Source organism: Oncorhynchus clarkii, chromosome 33, assembly GCF_045791955.1.
Source record: "Oncorhynchus clarkii lewisi isolate Uvic-CL-2024 chromosome 33, UVic_Ocla_1.0, whole genome shotgun sequence".
Classification (NCBI taxonomy): Eukaryota; Metazoa; Chordata; class Actinopteri; order Salmoniformes; family Salmonidae; genus Oncorhynchus; species Oncorhynchus clarkii.
The window spans coordinates 3930231-3946514 of NC_092179.1; the positions used below are offsets into that span (position 1 = coordinate 3930231).

A 16284-nucleotide genomic window follows, 5' to 3' on the forward strand; every position below is an offset into this window, starting at 1 on the left:
GTCACATACTGCACTGGACTGACATGTTATGGTAAGCTCCAGTCACAAACTGTACTGGCCTGACATGTTATGGCAAGCTCCAGTCACAAACTGTACTGGACTGACATGTTATGGCAAGCTCCAGTCACATTCTGTACTGGACTGACATGTTATGGTAAGCTCCAGTCACATTGTGTACTGGACTGACATGTTATGGTAACCTCCAGTCACAAACTCGACTGACATGTTATGGTAAGCTCCAGTCACAAACTCGACTGACATGTTATGGTAAGCTCCAGTCACATTCTGTACTGGACTGACATGTTATGGTAACCTCCAGTCACAAACTCGACTGACATGTTATGGTAAGCTCCAGTCATATACTGCACTGTACTGACATGTTATGACAATGTTCAGTCATATACTAATGTCAATATCATGGCATGTTATGACCAGGTTCCAGTCACATACGGTACTGGCCTGTCAAGGCACAGAGCCTTCATTACCTCCAGCTTTACCACCAGAGCCGATACCGATACCCAACCCAATACCACCATCGCCCAGCCCGACAATACCAGTGCCCGCACCAACACCAGTACCAGAACCAAACCCCACACCAATCGCATCACCAGATGAACCTGACCCAGAACCAGCGGAACCTGATGAAGAGACCATAGGTTGAAAGAGATGAACCTGTTGTCAATGAGGTCATCACTCTAGAGGTACTTTCATGCTCCTCCCATGTCTTCTGAGTGTTGTAGAAAGACAAATAATCTACATTCAGTTTCAAACAGCCAATTCGACTGGATCAAACAGACTTATTTAGTTAAAACTACACCTTTTCTCTTTGTATATTAGACAGTATGCTAGACGAGCATCATGTCCATAGATATCTATATACAGACACACACACACACACACAGTGGTGGAAAAAGTAGAAAATTGTCATACTTGAGTAAAGTAGATAACTTAATAGAAAGTTAAAAAAAGAAAAAAAAAGTGAAAGTCATCCAGTAAAATACACTTGAGTAAAAGTCTAAAAGTATTTGGAACATCAGGGGTCTGAAAGTCACTTACCAGCACCAGACTGGCTCTGGTGCTCAACACCAGCTCCTGAGTCCTCTGTAGAAAGACAGACCACGTGATCCAAGTGCAGACCACAGAAGGAAAAAATAGGCACGTAGACATAAGGGTATGGTGTTAGTTTACAAATATGTTGTTATTCTATTTCTCACCTCCAGAGGGAACTCCTACCCCATCTGCAGCTCAAGAGAGTGATAGTGGGAGAGGAGGGGGTGGTGAGTTGGAGGGGGAGGGGGAGGGGGAGGGGGGGGGGGGTGAGTTAGAGCAAGAGAGAGAGGAAGCCGGATGGAGTGAAAGACAAATAAAGAGAGAGAGAAAGAAAGAGAAAGAATACCTTAAGTCACGTATGCATGCAACAGATATCAATAATTAAAAGGCTGTTATTACATATGTATATTGATATCACAATTAACACAAAGACAACTGATACTCACCAACTCCAGCCCCAGCTGTATAAGACAAGACATGAAAGATAGTATTAGACTTCATGTAATGGTGACACAGACATCAAGATAATATCAATGCACCACAGACTCACCACTGGGTTGAACAACTCCAGCTGTATAAGACACAATAATTTCAGATGTTGGCCAATGAAACCACACCTTATTGAATTCAGGATTAGCATATTATACGTTTAGATAACGTCAGATTCTTAAATCACTTACTTTCTGGCACTGCAATTCCACCTACGGAACCAAATGGAAACAGACATTTTAGAAGTGAAACAATACTATGTACTGTGCATCTGTTACATTATAGTGATAAAAGTTAGCATGAAAAGGGTTGAGAGCTGATGTGTGAGTTGGAAGCGAAGAGAGGTGAGAAAGGGTGAGAGCGAGATGCATATTGCCTTACTGGGTGAATCAGGGGCTGTGTCACTAATGATAATAGCGATGCCTGTTGCCAAAAGAGACAACAGAGAACAATGACTATGGTCCTCATCCTCAACATCACTGCATCCTCTCTGCAATCTCATTGGCAGTGCTGTGTGTGCAAAGTACCAGTAGTTGTTTTTTGGCTTCATGTGCACACATATGATACCAGAATACTTTGTGTGCTTTCCGCACCCTATTCCCAACATAATTCACTACTTTTGACCAGGCACTACTTTGACCAGAGCCCTTGTCGGGCCCTGGTCAAAAGTATTGCACTATACAGGGAATAGGGAGCCATTTGGCACGCACCCCTTTTGTGTTCTACAGCATATCTGGTATCATATGTGTGCACATGAAGCCAGACAAAAACCAACTACTGGTACTTTGCGCACACAGCATTGCCAATGAGGTTGAAGAGAGGATGCAGTGATGTTGAGGATGAAGCAAAGGTAACTTTAACACAAACAGTGCTCATTAACAGATGCAGAAGAGACCTATTACATTCTCTCTAAAAGATCAGATGAACACACCTGGGATTGCTGTCCCCCCGAGCCCCGATTGATCTGTTAAACAGAAAAGAAATAGAAATGCATGTGTTCACACATACAACTAAAGCCCAAGACTGGGACTAGGGATGTTTGATCAGGTAGTTATCAGAAATACCTGGTTTTCCTCCAATGCTAGGGATTCCTGTGTCTCCCACCCCTCCTCCAACAGCACCAGCTGTGACGCCGGTGCCTGTCATGAGATGATAAAGGTGTTATAAGAATTATATAAAGTCAAAAACATCACCTTAGTTTATGGCTTCTTCTCTAAAACCACTGTTGCACTTATTGAAGTCAATGGCTAAATCTTGATTGGCCAGAATCAATGAATGGTTTCAGCAATAGGATTTGGCCTATCCCACCACACCCACCATCTCCTGGGCCACCAGAACTTCCAGATCCTTCTAGAACCCCACCGGCACCACCAGGCTCACCTGGTGGAACAAAGTAACTATAGGTAACTGCCAAAATAGAGGAAACAGCAACATAAAGCATATTAATAGGGCGTTGGGCCAGAACAGCTTCAATGCACTTTGGCATAGATTAGTGTCTGGAACTGTATTGGAGGGATCCAACACCATTCTTCCATGAGAAATTCCATAATTTTGTTGATGGTGTTGGAAAACTGTCTCAGGCACCACTCTAGAATCTCCCATAAGTGTTTAATTGGGTTGAGGTCTGGTGACTGAGACAGCCATGGCATATGGTTTACATCGTTTTGATGATGATCAAATCATTTAGTGACTACTCATGCCCTGTGAATTGGGGCATTGTCATCCTATGGGGGTATAGCCATGGTAGCCAAAATAATAGCCTACACAGCATTTTTATATATGATGGGATGCTCATTGCTGAATTGACTCAAGAACCACACCTGTGTGGAATACTTGCATTCCTCATTTACTCAAGTGTTTTCATTATTTTGGCAGTTACCTGTACTATGAAAACTGGGAAAGTTTCAAATATTAATGGGATGAATATGACACATGCAGTGACATTCCAGTGTGACATAGCAAACAAAAAGGGAGAAAAGTGTTTATACTGGACATCCTAGATATTATTTAAACATCCATTGCAAAGTTATGGCATGTGTAACCACGTATTTACTGTAACTGTTAATGAAAACATGCTCTAACAGACCAAATGTAAATATCTAAATTCCATGGAGGCACCATCCAGAGTACCTCCAATACAGTTACCCCTGTCCACATAAACCTAGGTAACATCCCAAATAGTACTTTGACTTTACCAAGTATTAGATAAAATGCAATTGTGTTCATTGTCCGTAGCTTATGCCTGCCCATACCATAACCCCTCCGCCACCATGGGCCACTCTGTTCCCAACATGGATATCAGAAAACCGCTCGCCTACACGATGCCATACACGTGTTCTGCGGATGTGAGGCTGGTTGGATATACTGCCAAATTCTCTAAAACAACATTGTAGACGGCTTATGATAGAGAAATTAACATGACATTTTCTGGAAACAGCTATGGTGGATATTCCTGTAGTCAGCATGCCAATTGCACGCTCTCTCAAAACTTGAGAAACCTGTAGCATTGTGTTGTGTCCCCAGCAGAAGGTGCACCTGTGTAATAATCATGGTGTTTAATCAGCTTCTTGATATACCACATCTGTCAGATGGGTGGATTATCTTGGCAAATGAGAAATGCTCACTAACAGGGATGTAAACAAATTTGTGCACAACATCTGAAAGAAATAAGCTTTTTGTGCATCTGGAAAATTTCTGTGATCTTAAAAATGTTAGCTGATGAAACATTGGACCAATATTTTACATTTACGTTTATATTTTTGTTCACTGTAAATAGTGTGCCAAAAAATGTTGCTAGAAATATGCAAATGTTTAATGGCAAACAGTTCATCAGAGGTTTTTTTTCTGCCGAAATTCTTGTGGCAGCCATATTTAGAACCATAGAAGAAAAATATATTGGAATTGGAAACCTTGTAAACTAGCTTTCTACCAAAGTTGTGCCGGATAACTTGTTCATAAATTGTCCTAATAAACCTAAAACTCGCTAGGTATTTGATGCCTGGTTAGAATTGTCATGTTTTTATGGTATAGAGGGAAGCACATTTTGTTACTGGGTAAATGGCTAGCGCTTAGCTAGCTAGCTTAGCTTGCTAAAGTTGGCTATTATAACTAGCTAACTAATGATTCGATTGATATCTTAAAGACATATTTTTAGATGAAGACGTTGCTGTCTTTAAATACCAATATACATGTCAATATGGTAGCGTCACTGTTCAGTAAGGTTAGCATGTTTATTAGCTAGCACAACAACTAAGGTAGCAACTATTTGAGTTGACATCTTTTGCGGATGGATACCCTTTTTTCCCTACTCATGGTGTTGGAAGAGGCTGCATTGGGAAGAGGATGCATCAACACCTTGGAAAGATTTTTGTGGTACACTAAGACTTTTTTTTATTGATAAATATGTGTATCGTCTTCAAGCTTGATAAGGTAAGAAAATGCATGTATTGTTCTCAAACGCCAACTCATTCATTCTTTGTAACAATTGGATCTTTCATTACTTTATACTAGGAGCTCTCTCTCTTTCTAGAAGCAATCAGTTACCAGGCAAAAAGACAGATTGAAGCTTTCAAACGGAGGAAAGCGAAATATGTGTGCACCAAATCAAGACTTCTTCCATACATTACCTTGATGTAACTCAAATACAATTAATTTTGGAAAAATAATATACATAGCCATATTAGGCATAACTCAATTGTATGTTGCTTTTCTTCCACACAAGCCTTATACACCCAAATCAGGAATAAGAGACAGCTAGTAGACATCTGGCTCTTCATCATGATGTCCGAATGCAGTCTAGATTGAAGATCGTAATTAGTTAATTCGTTTGAATCAATTGTGTTGAGGCTTGGCTGGAGAAAAATCTTGTATAGGAACGATTTAGCCACACATTTAAGATTTAGTAGGCCTAAGTCCCACTTTATGCTAGCTACATCGTTTGTCTATATATCATTTATACAAGGCAGAAACATTGTTTCCTTGCTGAAAAATATATAGAATATCTGTTTTAGTTAGAAGAAAAGCAACATCAAGGCAACTTTGTTACAGCTCAACCAGTTTTTCCAAAGCCTAACCCACCCATTAGCTGGTGAGTCTACCTCTTAAGATGCACAAATATTAAATGTTTAGGTACTAGGTTTTCTATCTTCATTTTGTTTTTGTTTTGTGTTCTCATGTTCCAGTGCATGCATTCAACAAGCTTTGGATGAAGGACTCCAAAGTTCACTCAAAAAATGCAATAGTTCTGACCTGGGTTTGATTTTGTTTTTGTTGTTTTAATTGTTTAAATTTGGTTTATTCTATTTTAAACCCATTGGTTGAAAGCTCATTGCTCAGTTATATACTGTCCTAAAGCTAACATCCCTATAGTGTTCACATTTCTCTCATGTAAATGTTGTAGCAATGTGAAAGCATTAAATAAACAATTTATTTGGGAAATATTCAGTCTTTGCTCTTTTTTTCATTAACATGCTGATGATTTCAAGGGTAATATTGTAACACTTGGCATTATGCTTTAATTGTAGGATAGATAAGAATTTGTTTGGATTTATTTGTATATGTTAAGACATTCAATACATGTTGTTTAGTTTACTCTATGAAAAACAAGTTCATTTTAAGCTATGTGTGATTGGTTTTATGTAAATAAGACATTTCAATGTGAAGTCATCAAAAACCTCATCTAATTTGCATATTCAGAATGAGTTTGAAACAAATTTGCAACAAACCGTGTTCTCCACAAGTTTCCCAGAATTGTTTGCCAGATGTTCACGTCGTCGCAAATTTGGCACAACAGTTTAGTGAAAATATTATTGCCACAACTGTTTGCCAGAAGCCTGTTTTTTTTTGTAAGGGCATGCAGCAGGTAAAGAGAGATGAATAGATGCCAGAACCAGTTCAAACAGGATTATTCAGTTGAAATGAATTGAAATGAAGTCGACTCAAACTTTGACCCATAAAGAATTGAAGTGAAGTTAACTCAAACTTTGACCAATAACTGATTGTGTAAGCTACCTCCTGCTCCTGTGCCTGCTCCTCCTGCGCCTGTCCTGTCTCCTCCGGCTCCTGTCACAGTGCCATCTCCTCCTGCTCTTGTGCCAGGGCCAGGTGTAGGTCCTGCACCTCCTAAGTAAAAATAGAAATAAGTCATCCAACATCCTCCTCCTCGTCATCATTAGACCGGATAACAAAGAATGGACCCTCATCGTATTTATCAGGTTTGCTTCCGGCTCCACTAGGCACACCTGCAAAACATATAAACCATAAGATCTGTCCCTTCCTAGACTCTATCCCTAACAGTACCAACTTGACCTTACCTCCAGCACCTGTCCCAGCTCCGGTCCCAGCCCCTGTCCCAGCCCCTGCACCTCCAGCTGCCCCAGCACCAAGGGCCCCTCCTGCCCCACCTGGTCCTAGAAAAATAAACATGAAGGCAGTTCATATGTCTGCATCTTTCCATCTGAGAGATGATGGGAAATGCAGCAGCAAGGTATAGTAGGGGTAATGGGTGCCGGTTTAGCTCTGGGAACGGCTTCACTTGAATGCAACAGTGCAGTATTCTGGAAAACAAAACCTATTCTCACCGTATTTGTCTGCCTTAAATTCAGATCCAGTACCGTAGCCTGCAGATCCCAACCAAACACAGAGACCAGTGTCAGACATCAGAACATACTGATACAATACACTTACTCATTGGTCTTTCTCTGTACATTTCATGTACTTACCAACTTGTCTTCTATGTAAAGTAAAGGTCAGTGAAATGACTCAAACTAACCCATCTATATCCTCTCCACCCTCTCAGCTCTCCTCACACTTACCCCTTTTCCCCCAGGGAGAACCGCTGTACCCTCCTGGAAGCCCACCTGGCACCCCTCCTGATCCTGCTCCGCCCCCGGGTCCATAGCCACCTGGTCCGGCTCCAAAGCCACCTGGTCCGGCTCCGAAGCCACCTGGTCCGGCTCCGAAGCCACCTTTGTATACAGAGTGTGTTAATATAGGGATGTGATGATATTGTATCATCTGTTTAGCTAGAATGTGGTGTTGCAGTGTGATTATATGTAACATTTTCAGCTGTTACTTAAATTGTGGTAGTGCAATAAGTAGCTTTGAGAGGCAAAGTCGACATTGGTGCTAAATAATAGGCAATATTTTCTCACCTGGTCCATAGCCACCTGGTACCCCTCCGACTATGGAAGTAAGAGGTAATCCCCCAGATCAAAGTTAGACATTTTCTGGACATCGATTCAACTTTATATTCCCTTAAAGGGATAGTTCACCCAAATTACCATATTGGTTTCCTTGAACAACGTACGACCAGACTGACAAGACAAATAAACTCACATCCTTGTCCAGCTCCTCCTCCAAGGGCCCCACCGGCCCCACCAGCAACTTGTCCATATTTAGCAGCTTTTGATCCGGTTCCATATCCTGTAGAATCATAGCGACTCTTTTCACTACAGAATGTTGAACTCAAAACCAACAGAAAAAAACTGGCCAACCAATGCCATTTAGTAGGAAGCTTGAAGCCCAACAAACAATGTTTTCCCTGGAATACACAACAAGGATTCCCAATCAAACAATCCCCCCAAGTCCAACTATTATTAGTTGCCTTTATTTAACCAGGTAAATCATTGAGAACATATTCTCAACAAACAAACTTTGTAAATTGCCCCTATATCCCAACCTGCCCTAGGGAACCCCTGGCTCTGCTGTTGACTAACCTCTTCCAGGTCCATATCCGGCCCCAGGTAGTCCTCCTGCTCTCACCCTAGCTTCATAGCCTCCTCCAGGGACTCCTCCTGCTCCCTGACCGTACCCAGCTCCAGGCCCTGTTCCTGCACCAGGCCCAGCTCCGGTCCCGTATCCACCCCCAGGCACTCTTCCTCCTGCTCCTGCTTCTCCTGCTCCTAAGGCGCCTCCTGCCCCTGGTCCGTAGCCTCCTCCTGGCAGACCTCCTCCCGGGGCACCGAATCGCCCACCAAGGCCTCCACCCGGAGCTCCTCCACCTCCTCCTGGACCTGGCAGGACAACACGGGAGGGGTCAAAGGTTAGGGTTAGACAACATAAATATGGCAGCCATATTGTTTTGTTTCAAGGATTTTAACATAAATACTCTCCACAAAGAGAAAATAATGATTACCGTATTTCAGAGACTTAGCCCCAGCAGGATATCCTGTGAGACAGAGCACATGATGGGAGACATTTTAATGATGGGAGACACTTCGTTGGTCCTATACCAGGCAGTGTCAGAGGAAGGCCCTAAAAATGGTTGAAGAGTCCAGCTACCCAAGTCATAGACTTATCTCTCTGCTACCGCACGACAAGCGGTACCGATGCACCAAGTCTGGAACCAACATTACTCTGAACAGCTTCTAGCCAAAAGACTGCTAAATAGTTAACCAATTAGCTACCCGGACCCTTTTTGCACTAACTCTCATCACATGCAGCTGCTGCTGCTTATTATCTATCCTGTTGCCTCGTCACTTTACCTCTACCTATACAGTGCCTTGCAAAAGTATTGTTGTAGCTGAATCAGAATTAGTTAGGTAACATAGATAAATAAGATGTTTTATTTACTTTATACTTGTCATTAGAATGTCTTATTTTGGACTATACTGTTGGCAGTTGCATTTTCCTCTCCTCTAGGGAAAAGTCCCTTGGGGCCCAGAGAGGGGAGAGGTCAGGCTTGTCTTTTACATGTCTGGTAATAGGTAGAATATCAGAAAGGGAGAAGTCAGGTTTGAACATTGTCTTCATAATGAATATATCTGTGAAACCATGTGAAGGGCTCCATAATGTCTGTACTCCAGTCACTCCCTCTCTTTTCCCATTGGGGGAGGAGTATGGCAGTGTCTGGAACCATTGTATGTCCCCTCTGATGTTGCCCTTCTCTTGACCTAGTATATGACCTGGAGGCTCACTCTCCTCCTCCTCCTCACTCTTGTCCAGGATGGGGTGTATTTGAGATGGGGGTATCTAGAATTGACAATTGATATATGCCATTGGATGAGGTAATGTTTTGGTAATATGAAGTACCAAGAACGAGAAGTAGAACCTCGTCTAAGAGACCAAACTGAACGATAATTTATAGTTAATGCTATCTGGCTATGGTATACTCCTCTTTCAAGTAAAAGGCCCTTTGTGAAGTTCCTAAGATCTGTGGTTCGTCATTGTGAGTTGAGAGGGGTGTATCTTGGCTATAAAATATGAAGTATTCTTTTGTAAGCACTCTCAGAATTCATTTATAGACACTGAATTGATCTGAGAGTCACAGGGCTATGGTGAAGGTCATATTATTAAAATATTAAGTTTAAGTACAACTCTGACTGGTGTGTGGTTTGTAACTCTCCTCATTTAGTAATACAGGAAATTACCACAACAGTATTCATCCCCCTTTGTGTTTTTCCTATTTTGTTGCATTACAAACTGTAATTATAATTTATTTTTATTTGGATTTCATGTAATGGACATACACAAAATATTCAAAATTGGTGAAGTGAAAAAAATGACTTGTGCAAAGAAAGAAACAACTGAAAAGTGGTGCGTGCATATGTTCACTCCCTTTGCTATGAAGCCCCTAAATAAGATCTGGTGCAACCAATTACCTTCAGAAGTCACATAATTAGTTAAATAAAGTCCACCTGTCTGCAATCTAAGTGTCACATGATATCAGTATATATACACCTGTTCTAAAAGAACCCAGAGTCTGCAATAGAAATAAGCAAGGTGCACCACCAAGCAATCGGCACCATGAAGACCAAGTAGCTCTCCAAACAGATTAGGGACAAAGTTGTGGAGAAGTACAGATCAGGGTTGAGTTATAAAAAAAGATCCGGAACTTTGAACAACCCACGGAGCAACATTAAATCCATTATTAAAAAATGGAAAGAATATTGCACCACAACAAACCTGCCAAGATAGGGCCACTCACCAAACCTCACAGACCAGACAAGCAGGGTCTGTGCGAATGTAGCTCAGTGTGAATGTTGCCTGTAATCCATGACTTCTATTTTAAAGCTTGTGCTTAATACGGGCAAACTAAATAAATGCTGTTTTGAACTTCCCCTAAAATTGTCTCTGCTGGATTACATCTTCATTTATCATCGGATGGTTCTATAAATCAAACAAGTCCCTGCATACAAATACCTTGGTGTGTTGATTGACAGTGATTTAACATAAAAAAAAACATATGAATGAGAAGCTAAGATTAAAAGTGGGCTTTTTTTTTACAGAGACAGATATTGCATCTCTCTAGTCAGTAGGAAGCAGATTGTGCTGTCAACCTTTCTAGCTGTTCTTGATTATGGTGATACTATTTATCAAAGTGCAGCTGCCACTACTCTTAAACCCTTTGGTGTACCCTTCGTTTTATCACAGTAGACAGTTGTATTACTGATCACTGCATTCTTTACCAAAGGTTGGCTGGACGATTAAAGGTGAAAGTCACGTACAGTAGATCACATCATTACGCTCTTTTTGTTTATAAAGCCCTGCTCAACAAGCTTCCAACTTACCTCTCTTTACTGTTACGATTTATAACTACAAGTTATCAACCCCGTTCACAGGGTTAAATAACTTGCAATAAATAACTTGTTATTGTTTTTCTGTTTTTCTCTCTGCATTATTGGTAAGGGCCTGTAATTAAGCATTTCATTTTTAGCCTACACCTGTTTACGAAGAATGTGACAAATCATATTAGATTTTTTGACCCACTGGTTTAATGTACCTCCAACACCAGCACCAGGTCCGTAACCAGCACCACTACCAGGTAAACCACCACCGGGTCTGTATCCACCACCAGGCACTCCACCAGCACCAAGCCCAGCTCCAGGCCCTGCTCCCTGGCCAAGTCCAGTCCCAGCACCCACTCCTGGTCCATAACCACCACCGGTTCCACGGCCAGGCCCAAATCCAGCTCCAGGACCATAACCACCAGGGACACCTCCACCACCACCAAGCCCAGATCCAGGCACTCCACCCTGGCCTACTCCAGTCCCTGCTCCCCCTCCTGGTACTCCTCCCAGGCTGGCTGCCTGTCCTCCTCCTGGGGTCCCAAGGACACCACTTAGCATACCTGTCAGTGGAGACATTGATTTACCTCTCTATTAAAGTATTATACCAGCTGGTACAGTATGCATACACATAAATATTTCAAAACGGAACTTTCAACTTTACAAAAGACAAGGATATTGGATTTACTCACCATATTTACGAGCTTTGGCATTTGCATCATATCCTGTAAAGGAGCACATTTTTGAATTAAATACACATCCTGTTTTCTCTTTTACAGATTATTCTTGTCACTGAACAGGAATACAATTATGCCTCCAGCTCCAGTTCCTTGTCCTTCCCCAGCTTCACCTGGTTCTTTGACTGAATGTCTATTTAATGTGTATATTTATGTTTATCCATACTTGTCTATTGATACACTTGTTTTGTATGGTGCAGGGCTCATTTGTAAAAGAGACTTTAGTATCAATATGACTTCCCTGTTGAAATGTAGTTAAATAAATATATCTACCTCATTTACCTCGAACCCCTGCACATCGACTTGGTATTGGTACCCCATCTATATAGCCAAGTTATTGTTACTCATTGTGTATTTATTCCTTGTGTTATTATTTTTCTATTTTTCTCTCTGCATTATTGGGAAGGGCCTGTAATTAAGCATTTCATTGTTAGCCAACACCTGTTTACGAAGCTTGTGACAAATCATATTCGATTTTTTGACCCACTGGTTTAATGTACCTCCAACACCAGCACCAGGTCCGTAACCAGCACCACTACCAGGTAAACCACCTCCAGGTCTGTGTCCACCACCAGGCACTCCACCAACTCCTCCACCTGGTCCATAGCCAGCTCCACCATGTCCTTCCCCGGCACCACCTGGTCCAACCCCTCCACCTGTTCCAAAACTTCCAGCACTACCTGGTCCATAGCCACCAGGTCCAGCTCCACCTGGTCCATAGCCGGCCCCACCTGGTCCATAACTGGCCCCACCTGGTCCAACTCCACCTCCAGGACCGAAGCTACCGCCAGGCCTGTAACCGCCTCCTGGTTCCCCTCCAGCCCCACCAGGCAGTCTTCCTGTTCCAATCCCAGATGCAGGCACTCCCTGGCTGAGCCCACCACCAGCTCCAGTGCCTGCTCCACCCTGACCTGGAGAAAGGGAGGCAATGGTCTTGTATGAAGAGTGCTTATACCTCAACAATTAGAGGACCAGTGTTGGGGAGTAGTGAACTACATGTAGTTAAACTAGTAATTTAACTGCATTTTGCAGTAGCTTGGTGGTAGTTCAACTAGTTATTTAATTCCACGTTGCAGTAGCTTGGTGGTAGTTCAACAAAATTCAAGTCTAGGTATTGTTTTCAGAAGTTAATAACTTTTTTTTTTGCCATGCAGTGGTGTACCCAACTACACACTATTATATATATATACTGTATATATATATTATACAGTTGAAGTCGGAAGTTTACAAAGTCGGTTAGGACATCTACTTTGTGCATGACACAAGTAATTTTTCCAACAATTGTTTACAGACATATTATTTCACTTATAATTCACTGTATCACAATTCCAGTGGGTCAGAAGTTTACATACACTAAGTTGACTGAGCCTATAAACAGCCTGGAAAATATCAGAAAATTATGTCATGGCTTTAGAAGCTTCTGATAATTGACATATTTTGAGTCAATTGGAGGTGTACCTGTGCATGTATTTCAAGGCCTACCTTCACACTCAGTGCCTCTTTGCTTGACATCATGCAAAAATGAAAAGAAATCAGCCAAGACCTCAGAGAAAATAATTGTAGACCTCCACAAGTATGGTTCATTCTTGGGAGCAATTTCCAAATGCCTGAAGGTACACGTTCATCTGTACAAACAATAGTTCGCAAGTATAAACACCCTGGGACCACGCAGCCGTCATACCACTCAGGAAGGAGACGCATTCTGTCTCCTAGAGATGAACGTACTTTGGTGCGAAAAGAGCAAATCAATCCCAGAACAACAGCAAAGGACCTTGTTAAGATGCTGAAGGAGACAAGTACAAAAGTATCTATATCCACAGTAAAACTAGTTCTATATCGACATAAGCCACTGCTCCAAAACCACCATAAAAAAGCCAGACTACGGTTTGCAACTGCAAATGGGGACAAAGATCGTATTTTTTGGAGAAATGTCCTCTGGTCTGATGAAACAAAAATAGAACCGTTTGGCCTTAATAACCATCCTTATGTTTGGAGGAAAAAGCGGGATGCTTGCAAGCCGGAGAACACCATCCCAACCGTGAAGCACGGTGGTGCCAGCATCATGTTGTGGGGGTGCTTAGCTGCAGGAGAGACTGGGGCACTTCACAAAATAGATGTCATCAATAGGTTGTCACGACTTCCGCCGAAGTTGGCTCCCCTGCCTCGTCGTCACCGTCCTATTAGCCGCCACAATCCCTTTTTCGGTCGTCTGTTTGTTTTGTCTTATTAGTTTCACCTGTGTTCTGTTGTATGGCTTAATGAGCTTCCCTATTTTAAGTACGTGTACCCGCCCTTGTTTTGTGCGGGATTGTCTTTATGTTACATGTGTGCGTTTTAGGTAGAGGTAGTTATATTTTCTGGACTTGGGACCCTGTGTTTTTGGGTAGTCACTTTGTTGTCTGCACCCTGTGTTATTGGGCTTGTCATTTTTGTGTGCCGTATTAATGAGCACTTTTCCCCAGTGGAACTCTCTGCGCCTGATTCCTTCACCCACCTAGTCCCGCGTGACAGAGGCAGGAAAATGATGTGGATATATTGAAGCAACATCTCAAGACATCAGTCAGGAAGTTAAAGCTTGGTCTCAAATGGGTCTTCCAAATGGCGATTGACACCATGAATACTTTAAAAGTTGTGGCAAAATGGCTTAAGGACAACAAAGTCAAGGAATTGGAGTGGCCATCACAAAGCCCTGACCTCAATCCTACAGAAAATTAGTGTGCAGAACTGGAAAAGCGTGTGTGAGCAAGGAAGCCTACAAACCTGACTCAGTTACACCAGTTCTGTAAGGAGGAATGGGCCAGAATTCACCCAACTTATTGTGGGAAGCTTGTGGACGGCTACCCGAAACGTTTGACCCAAGTTAAACAATTTAAAGGCAATGCGACAAAATACTAATTGAGTGTATGTAAACTTCTGACCCACTGGGAATGTGATGAAAGAAATAAAAGCTGAAATAAATTTTCTCTCTACTATTATTCTGACATTTCACATTCTTAAAATAAAGTGGTGATCCTAACTAATTTTTCCTACGATTAAATGGCAGGAATTGTGAAAAACTGAGTTTAAATGTATTTGGCTAAGGTGTATGTAAACTTCCAACTTCAACTGTATATATAATAATAAAAGTAGTAATAATAATAATATGGGTAAGTTTGCGTTTAATAGGCTAAATTACCCATTCTGTTAACATCTGACTCCAGAGTGATCTATTCTTGCAATTTGTAGTCTGACATATCAGATTTAGATATGATAATTTTTCCCAAAGTAGTTTGGATGTCGTGAACTACTTTTCCAAAGTAATTTTAGCTAAGTAAACTATACTTTTCTTAAGGGTAGCTTTAGTGTAGCTTAACGTCTTCCAGTGTGAAGTAATTGGTAGCTTGGTAAACTATTTTTTCAGAGTAGCTTACCCAAAACTGAATAGGATGCAGACAGTTACCTTAAATAAATCATAGTTATGTGCTCTTGGTTTTGAAGCAAACTCTCACCATATTTGGCTGCCTTAGATCCAGCTCCTGTAAAATAGAGGGATGCAAGAAACTAAAATTAACATTGGCATCAGATGAAAAAACTTATCCTTCAAAAAATAAGAATATTTAAGTGAACTCCTTTTGTATTTCAAACGCCAAATGCATAGCCATGCAGAGTGTAGGATGGGAGGTAGCAGGTGGAGGGACCTGCTGGGTGGTAGGAGTGAGTGTACACAGATCTAGCACATTCTACACGTGTATGATATGTAAGATATCATGTGGAAAGATAGGAGAATGCCCCCACACACTGTTTAGATGCTCTTAGAGTTAGTTGAGGACCAGATTCAATGTTTAGGTCAATATGGTCAAAATTTTGCAACATCAAAACAGCTAGGAGTATTTAAAAACTTGGCAGCAAGTATTCTCCTTTCTTTTCCTTTATGTCTCTAACTCACCTCCGGGGTAGGCACCTCCTACACCTAGGCCAGCCCCTGGGTACCGCCCTCCACCTGGGTAACCCCCTGGGTATCCATACCCACCTGAGCCAGGGACGCCCCCTGCCCCAGGTACGCCTCCTGGTCCGGCTCCGCCCCCGTAACCAGGTACGCCTCCTGCTCTGGCTACGCCTCCGAATCCAGGTATGCCTCCTGCTCCACCTCCGTAACCAGGTACACCACCAGCTCCAACTCCATAACCAGGGACCCCATCTGCTCCAGGTACGCCGCTAGGTACGCCTCCTGCTCCGGCCATGCCCCCTTGACGAAGTACACCTCCAGCTCCAACTCCATAACCAGGGACCCCACCTGCTCCAGGTACACCGCTAGGTACTCCTCCTGCTCCCGACATGCCCCCTTGACGAAGTACACCTCCAGCTGTCCAGGGTTAGACAATTCTCATCTTTGACTCCAATTCACACTGAACCACCAAACACCTGAGCCTCTCCACACCAAACACCTGAATCCCCCAGACTACAAACACCTGAATCATTCAATACCTGGGTAATACAACCTGTTATGTCACCAAACGTACACT

General features: G+C 42.3%; 1 protein-coding gene across 4 annotated transcripts in view; it reads right to left on the reverse strand.

Annotated features, from left to right (window-relative positions):
• LOC139392710 (elastin b) overlaps positions 1-16284 on the reverse strand; it is a 65647-nt gene that overhangs the window by 21404 nt on the left and 27959 nt on the right. For 3 of the 4 annotated variants that reach the window (XM_071140908.1, XM_071140907.1, XM_071140906.1), the window contains exons 16-31: positions 15708-16124; positions 15271-15297; positions 12283-12693; positions 11738-11770; positions 11261-11608; positions 8675-8707; positions 8256-8552; positions 7876-7962; positions 7692-7721; positions 7353-7505; positions 7119-7157; positions 6852-6947; positions 6550-6660; positions 2857-2919; positions 2604-2678; positions 2471-2503 (exon numbers count right to left, since the gene is read on the reverse strand). In XM_071140908.1, the coding sequence (XP_070997009.1) occupies positions 2471-2503; positions 2604-2678; positions 2857-2919; positions 6550-6660; positions 6852-6947; positions 7119-7157; positions 7353-7505; positions 7692-7721; positions 7876-7962; positions 8256-8552; positions 8675-8707; positions 11261-11608; positions 11738-11770; positions 12283-12693; positions 15271-15297; positions 15708-16124 (2253 nt within the window). The remainder of the gene's footprint in view (positions 1-2470; positions 2504-2603; positions 2679-2856; positions 2920-6549; positions 6661-6851; positions 6948-7118; positions 7158-7352; positions 7506-7691; positions 7722-7875; positions 7963-8255; positions 8553-8674; positions 8708-11260; positions 11609-11737; positions 11771-12282; positions 12694-15270; positions 15298-15707; positions 16125-16284) is intronic. The other variant, XM_071140909.1, reaches the window with a different exon arrangement.